Source organism: Carassius gibelio, chromosome B8, assembly GCF_023724105.1.
Source record: "Carassius gibelio isolate Cgi1373 ecotype wild population from Czech Republic chromosome B8, carGib1.2-hapl.c, whole genome shotgun sequence".
NCBI classification, from domain to species: domain Eukaryota; kingdom Metazoa; phylum Chordata; class Actinopteri; order Cypriniformes; family Cyprinidae; genus Carassius; species Carassius gibelio.
In genome coordinates, this window is record NC_068403.1 from 8,534,728 (window position 1) to 8,543,378 (window position 8,651).

At 38.7% G+C, this 8,651-nt stretch overlaps 1 protein-coding gene across 7 annotated transcripts in view; it reads left to right on the top strand.

The window, feature by feature from the left end:
* LOC127962971 (voltage-dependent R-type calcium channel subunit alpha-1E-like) overlaps positions 1–5,142 on the top strand; it is a 60,983-nt gene extending 55,841 nt beyond the window's left edge. For 6 of the 7 annotated variants that reach the window (XM_052562597.1, XM_052562596.1, XM_052562599.1 and 3 more), the window contains exons 42-45: positions 13–141; positions 1,163–1,304; positions 1,623–1,798; positions 2,549–5,142. In XM_052562597.1, coding sequence (XP_052418557.1) covers positions 13–141; positions 1,163–1,304; positions 1,623–1,798; positions 2,549–3,040 — 939 coding nt within the window. In that variant the 3' untranslated portion in view covers positions 3,041–5,142. The remainder of the gene's footprint in view (positions 1–12; positions 142–1,162; positions 1,305–1,622; positions 1,799–2,548) is intronic. The other variant, XM_052562601.1, reaches the window with a different exon arrangement.
* The last annotated feature ends 3,509 nt before the right edge of the window (positions 5,143–8,651 follow it).

Sequence of the window (8,651 nt, forward strand, 5' to 3'; positions counted from 1 at the left end):
CTAACTGCGTAGGTGCCAGAGCACAAAGAATTTAGCAGTGCGCAGTGCCCCACTAGCATGCAGGCTGATCCTCTGCAAGTGCCGGGGAGAGGCGTCTCTATCCGAGCCTCTTCCATGCCTCGCCTGGCGATAGAGCCACAGGTACTACCTGTGTTCGCATAGCCTAGCCATGACTAGCAACTATGTCTAAATCTGCTCTGTGGTTAGCGTTAGCTTTGCAGTTGATCCCAAAGAGAGAAAGGAAGCGGTGAATAGAAAGGTGTAGTTTGTGATTTGGTGGGAATGTAATGTGTAACCCTGCTGGAAATTCAAACTAAAACCATCTGATTTGGTTTGGTAACATGTTTATATAGCAAAACCTCTGAGAATATTAATATGAAATCATAGTGTTTAAAATATGAATTCTGAAAATATATTATATAAATGAAGAGTTCAGATGCAAAAACCTCTAAATGCCATCTGAAATTTTCATCTAAAATTAGGAATTTTTTCAGGCTCCTATATTTATGTTCAGTTATTTCACTTTAATAGCCTGGAAAAGGACCTGCACATTGCCATTAAAGGAAAATGACTCAACCTAAGCATAGGAGCTTGATAAAAATCCTAATTTTAGATGAAAATTTCAGATGGCATTTAGAGGTTTTTGCATCTGAACTCTTCAAATATATTTGACTTAGTTTTGATCTTTTATATAAATATAATATATATTATTAGTGTATAAAATCATTTTTAATATTGTAAATGATTTAATTGGGCTAAAATGTTTTAAATGGTGTGCCCAATGTTAACCTGTTTAAAACTGGTGGACCACCTTGTTTAATTTAGTAGGGACCAGCAGTCTACCAGAAACATACCATCTTAACCAGCTTGACCTACCAGTTTTTTTTCCTGCAGGGAATGTAAGGAGGTGGTGATTGTCTTTGTTAGAGCTCAGTTCAGAAACTTTTTTATGTAGAAACTCATTTCATTTACATTGTTTAGTGTAATGTCACTATGTCCGGTTTTAAAGAGACAATGTGTAAACCTTACAGCATAACATGAATTTGTTTCATTTCTGTCTCTGTTTGTGTGTTCTGTTTGTTGATGCATGTGTGCTCTTGGGATTTGTGTGTGTGTTTTGTTTGTTCTCTGTGTGTTTTTGTATTTTGTGAATGTGCTGCAGGTGTCTTCAGAGAGCAAACTGATGAAGCGCTCCTTCTCCACGATCGGTGATCAGTGTGTGAATGGTGACTGGCAGGAAGAGTTCTCGCTGGAGAGGGTGAGCCCAGACCGTCTGGAAAGACCCAGGCAAAGAAGCTTCAGAGGTCAGTTTGCAGTAGGGACGTCAAAAGCACTGGTACTTTGGTACAGAGTCAATAATAAACCTTATTCAATCCTGGTCTTGGGGGTCTCTCCCTTATTTAAGGCACCTGATTCAAATCAGCTCATCAGTTGAAAGTTCAATAAATTGAGTGTATCAGATAAGAGGGACATACAAAATGTGCAAACTGCTAGGTCCCCAGGACCAGGATTGATATCGGACATGTGCTTTATGAAGATGCCCAGGCTATGGCCACATTTATGTTTATTTTTGTGTCTGCACTTGTCTTAATGTGCCTATGCTTGTGCTTGTGCATGTGCAGCTGTCAGGTCAAACCTGCGGGAGCCAGTGGACAAAGAGAGAGGACGGTCTAAAGAGCGAAGACACCTGCTGTCTCCAGATGTGTCTCGTTGCAACTCAGAGGAAAGGAGTCAATCCCAGGAGAGACGCCACTCTCGATCGCCCAGTGAGGGCAGGAAGCACGCGACCCTCAGACAGGTGAGGAGACGAACACATGTGCACACCCTCTGACCTGGCAGAATACTTACTGTTTGCTGGAAAGGAAATGCTAAGGGTTTCTAATCTGAACAAACGGGTATTGTCATAAAATCATGGTGCTAATTTTAAGTTATTGGATTTAAATGGTCAAAATATCCCACTGATTTACAGTATCATTCAAAAGTTTAGGGATGGAAATGAATAATTGTATTCAACAAGGATTAATTAAATTGTTCAAAAGTGACAGTAAAAATATGTTAAAATTTTACAGAAGACTTATATTTCAAATAAATGCATAACTTTTGAAGTTTCTATTTTTAAAAGAATCCTGAAAAGCATCATGATTTCCACAAAAAAATATTAAGCAGCACAACTTATTTTCTATTTGTTCCTTGAGCACCATATCAGCTAAATAAAATGATTTTAGATGGGTCATGTGACACTGAAGACTAGAGAAATGGCTGCTGAAAATTCAGCTTCGTCATGAAAGAAATAAATCACATTTTAAAATAAGTTATTTTAAATTGTAATCATATTTTATTGTTAATTGTGATCAAATAAATGTAGTCTTGGTGAGCATAAAAAACTTCTGTCCACAACTTTACAAAATCTTAGAGACACCAAACTTTTGAACAGTAATGTACATAATTACGCCTTTATTTCTTCCCTCCATCATCTCATTACTTTCTCTCTATCTCTCTCACTTTATTTACCCATAAGCATTTACCCCATCTCTTCTTATCCCTATAGGGAAATAGTTCAGGCAGCCCAGTTCCCTCCACTTCTGATTCAGGGACGCCTCGAGGGCGCCGTCAACTCCCACAGACACCTTCTCGGCCTCGGCCCCACATCTCCTACTCTCCATTAGTGTGCCGCGCTAATCCCACACAGGGGGAGGTACAATCACTGGCCCAGCCCACAGAAGAAGGGGAGGAACCAGCCGGGACTGGGCCAGGCACCGCCATGGCCCACTCCACCCCTCACCGCTACATCTCGGAGCCATACCTGCCCCTGCAGGAGGACGTTAACAGTCCGGACTCAAGTAGTGTACAGGAGACTCTCACGTTTGAGACTGCCATAGCAACCAGCCTGGGACGCTCAAACACCATCAGCTCCGCTCCACAACTACGTCACACCTGGCAGGTGCCTAACGGACATTTCCGTAAACGACTAGCGCAAGCCACGTCGGGGACGTCAGGCTGCGAGCTTCTCAGTGACACTGATGAGGATGACCGGTGTTAGATTGATGTTCGGATTGATGCCTCTGAACATTGTGCCTGGATTTAAGGAAAAAAATATGCCTGTGTGTGTTTATTTGTGTGTCTGTGAATGTGGAGTCTGATCAGAGATGTGTAATCATCTCAGAAGAACCATACTAAAGAACTTATTGTGGTGAAAGGACAGCAGCAAACATGTTGAAATGATCAAGCATGAGTACACTGAGGTTGAAGATCAGGTTTTTGCCCTTACACTTTCTCTGAACCCACCCATAGATGAAGTGCTGGCTTTTTCAGATCCATCCAAATGCATCATCAGGATTTGGGTCTTGCCTGAATACACTCAGGTTTCCAAACCTGCCTCAACATATTGAGATGTCCCATCAGCAGAAAATCTGTATACTGCCAATAAGGACAGCATGTTCAGACACAGCGTTTACATGGACCTTTCCTGGCACGGTATGCAGCATTGTACATGTGGATGCCACTTGTTTATGATTTTCAGAGGCTGATGGGCAAATGACAGATGCGTTAGGGGGGCTTGGACATCCTGATTGTTCTGCTACCTGTGTCGGAGGTTTATTAAGGAGGTACACACAACCATACACTCCAATACACACACTCAGAATGTGAGCAGTGATGTTCAGTCTGTCTATGACGAGAGGTAAATACCCCTTTAACTACATATCGTAATAATGACTGACATTCCGTGAAGGTAACAGGGATGTGAAGGGCCTGATAAATAGTGCATGACATTAATGCAAGTGGATCCAGGTGACTTCCTGGCCTTTAACAGTGGAGTCTATATGGAGGACTGTATTGTATGTAAATAATATAAATCCAGTATATGTACTGAGAAGTTTCCAAGCCATGTTTTCTGTAAAGAATCTAAATTGTCTAATTTAAGATGTTATCTTTTGTGACACAATGACCAATCCCTGTCCTTTCTATTTGTAATGCAGTCTATTTGAAGTGGTTCACATATACCATGTTATGTTTGACTTATCTCATTCTTTTCTAGCTGATTATTCTTGGCCCTTAAGAAAATGTCTGAAGTTTCTCTTGGGGTGAATCTCACAAAGACTGACAGGGTCATTATTTCACCGCAAAGCCAAGAGGAACAATAAACTATTATATTTTGTGGAAAGAAAATTAAGCATCCAATATGCAAGCAGCCATTATGAATTTTTGCATTGCTACGTAGAATTGTTTACCTGTGCAGTAAATACAATACAAAAGTAAAATGGGTTGCGAACATTATATCAAAATGCAAAAAAAAAAAAAAAGAAAAAAAAAAAATCTGGATATATTGCAATCCTGAGAATTTGGGGGAAATAATGTCCTTAAAATAATGTCACAATGCAAATAATCTTAATGGTACACAAATAGGGATTCTTGCTGCCTATGCAAATTATAATTTCAAAGCAACAACAAAAATGGTAAGATATGACCTGTACATGTTTTACTGTGATTCACCCCTCTAGCTCTATTAAAATAATGGGAAAGCAATTACAGTGAGTGTTCGTTGCCTTCGGGTTCATTTGTAATGTTTATTGTGAATTTCCATTTATAGTTTGGCATAGAAACTGAATGATTCTTGTAGTTTAATTGAAGAGAAGCATCACCTCCTTACGTGCTGGGCCTAGCAGAAAAGCTGCTCTTGCGAATGCATTAGCAAAGTTCAAAATGTAAATTTAGCCTGAATATGGTGAATGGGACTGAAAAGTAGCTGTAGGAAAAGGGTGTAACATATAATATTAGTCTTTTGAGTATCGTAACAGAAGTATGGAACCAGTTTTATTGGTCACCCAACATGACTCAGACTGGTCTCCTCTCTCAGTTCCACACAAATGACACAAAATAAAAACAAACAAAACTAAGATAATTAAATAACATTTTTGAATTTATAAAGATCTTTGGTTAGTTTCTGTATATTCCAGCATATTATTATAAGCATTTTAAAATCAGTTGCCCCTCAAGAGAATTTCTGTATCATGTGTTGTGTTGTAATTTGTTTTCTTGACATGTTCCTGAATGTGCATTGAGAGTATTTGGTACTTGTTCTTCATGGCCTGCTGGGGGTCGTTGCCTTGTAAATTATATGAAATTAAAAAAAGATTCCCATTGCAGCAGTCTCTGCTTCCTAAATCTTTTGGTAATGTTCTGTGTGATTTGTTTTACAGTTTATACTTGATGCAATGCCATGTGTGAGCGAGTTGTTAGAGTGGATTCTCTGATCTAGCATACTGTTTTCAGTCAGCTCTGAGGGTGTTGAAGACTATTTCTTGTCTCCTATAAGGCTCTATTGGCAGTATTGTGGTTATTTATAAACTCTATTTCAAACTGTGAGATTCTCTATAGCGCTTCAGAAGCGTGTTGTTGACGAAGATTTACTGCTGCTGTCTATATTTGGCCTGTCCCACTTTCCTGAAAGCCCAACCATCTGTTTTTCTATAAAAAAAGTGAAAATGCCCACGAATGTGCTAAGCATTTAGCATTAGACTGTAAGGTTCATTTTGGAAGCATTTCAAGAGATGTGTAGGCAGTTAAATTAAAGGATGGATGGATGGATGAGTAGAAATATAGGTATAGATTGATAGATCCAGAAAAACAAACACATTATTTAAAGGTTAGAAATTTATTTGTCAAGTCAAGTCTGCTTTATTGTCAATTTTTCCACATGTACAGTACATACATACAGAAAATCTAAATTGCGTTACTCTCAGACCCCCGGTGCATACAGATATACAAATATAAAATGTAGATACAACTATACAATAAGGGAATGTAAAAAAGACATATAATAAAATGTAAAAATAAAGTTAAATAAAGCAGCGCAAGGCACATGGCAGATAGAGTGCAAATCAATGAAGTGAACAACAGTGCAGATAAAAGATTTTTGGTGCAAAAAAAAGCTTATTTAGTCTGATTAAAGTGACAAAGGGCTCAAGAGGAGTTATTTTATTTGACTGATGAGGTTGTGGAATGAAGTCAGTTCCATGCTGAATGAGATAGTGAGCAGACCAATGCTGCACAAAGTGACTGGTGCATGACATCATATATTAGTGGGGGGGGGGGGGGCTGGGGATGTGGGATCTGGGAGGAGGGGGGTTCAAAGTTCAGTGGTGCCTGGGGCAGAAGAGGGGAGAAAAGGAGTTCAGCTCCCTGACAGCCTGGTGGATGAAGTTGTCCTTCAGTCTGCTGGCCCTTATTTTGATGTCAATCCAGGGTTGTTGTTTTTTTTAAGAGGTAGCAAGTGTTGACAAATTCATTTAGACAAAGGTAAAAAAAAATGTTCAACCTTAATTTGGGGTCTAAAATGAGCCTGAACAGCGCATAATTGTTAATTTTATTGTTATTGTTGTTATTATTAACGTTTTTGTAATTTTGCCATTTACACTATCCCTCCTTAAAATATTTGTAACTCCTAAAAGCATGTACGTTGTGGTGAATGTTTTTTTTGCCAACCTGACATTTTCTCAAGACCTTTCAATATGACATGAAAAGTGCTGGCCTACTGCAATAGAACATAAAAACAGCTTTGAGTCTAAACTGTTACTGACTTTACTGACCCCCTGCTCGTGGACGAAGAAAGACTCAGATGAAAATATTGCACCAGGGTTTGAGAAGAGTCTATATAGACATACCACACTGACAGTCGAAGCGTTCTTTCTTTCATGCTCATGGATGAGTGACACCAAGAACGCTATATAGAGCTGAACCTGTTCCAGGTGCTGCCAATCTGGCTCTTACATCAGGTCAGCATATGTGAGGGAGCTGAGGCGAGACGGACCATCTGCCGTTGGTCTAAACGAATACATCGGTCAGTCAAACTTTTGTTTGTATACAGGAGCTGTCACATTTTAAAATGGGACAACATCATTGTCAATATGTTTCTTTATATCAAAATAAAAACCTTAAGATACTGGCAATGGAAGCAGGCTGGTTTCATGCTTCACAGTCTCTTTGTGTCATCAGTCTACTCTTTGTATGATATATATTATATATATTATATACAAGTATTACATTTTAGCGATCTCTTTGATTGCAGATTAAAACTGTATTTGTTTGGAATTGATATTAAAGTTAGACTTTTCCCTCCAACATTTTCTTTTGCTGAATGTACTTGTCAGGTCTATGGTAAACCTAACATCAGTCTGTGAGCTGAAGTTAGGTGGGGAAAACATCACTCACTGTGTAGTGTGTATACAACAGCAGAACTTCAAGATTCATCTCAGATCTAAAATGGTCATTTTTCACTAAAATGTACTCATGCAGACTGATGAAGTGCCTCTGCTATATTTAGTGAAAGGTAGTGTGTTATTTGTACTAATCAATTGCTCACAGGGGCATTATTTATGTTTTTCTGTATGAATGTGCTTGTGTTTATGTGCATTGGGATATCTGTGGGTGTGTGAGCCCATTCGAGAGGGAGAGAGAGAGTATTTGTGTTCCAGGTTTTCTGATGAGGTTTATCTATTCAGAGGGGTTTGAGCAGTGCAGGTGCAGATCACTTTCATCACCACCTGGATCTGCTGATATGTATGAGACACAAAGACACACACATACTGTATACACACACACACTCACCACCAAAATAAAGTACACCCTCGTTTTAGCTCATTGTTCATTATCATCCCAGAAAAGAATCCTGTATTCCTTAATTAATACCAGTAATTCATATGTACCATTGTTATGTGCATATATGTAAAGGGCAGGTAATTATGGTCTTAATTTCATTTCATATTATTATTAATTTTATATGAAATGCTGTATCCCATAATAACAAAATAACATGTACCATTCTTCTGGGCATGCACATGGAAAGAGTATTTTCCTTTTCTTTTTCGTATTATCTTTTTTTTTTTTTTTTTTTTTTTTTTACAACCCACTTAAAATCACATTTGCATTAGTGTTCATTAAAAGGATATCTCCACTGAAAAGCCCTCTCAGTGTTGAGTTAATTTGATGTGACACTTGCACCAGCTATATTAACTAGAATGTGTAACGATATTAACTGAAATTCAGGTCACTGTTTAAACACTCTTAAACACTCACTTATCCAACATTTCTCCAGAGGTATAAAAATAGCTTTTAAAACCTCATAATTGTGTTTGCATTTTCAGTGGTGTGGCGTTTGAACTGGACCTCACTGAATGACTGTCTTCTAATAGACCCCTGTACCTCTGGGAGGAGCTGCGTAGCATTGCCTCACACCCTTTACCGTAAGTTAGACACTCCTCTAAACACCTTGTCACATTCCTCACTGGAGCCGTATGTGAACAGAACACACACACACACACACATGTGCTTAGGAAAATAGAGCTATATTGATGATGAGAGAGCTTTCTAGACCAATGCTTGGTGTGAATATGACTCACGGCCCACAGTAGAGTTTAAATATTTGGTTGTCAGATCTAACAAAACCAACTTAGTAAGTTACTAAGATCAGTATGAATCACTAGTTAACAGTATATCCTAATAAAGGACCTAACATCTAATGCTCATCATTGTGGGATTTAATTTATTATTCATTTGCTGTGAAGTACACTTTAACGTAGTGCATCCGAACCAGATTAAGACATCAAGTGGCAACCTAACTTTGTCCCTATGGTGCTTCCATACTTTTGGTTCCT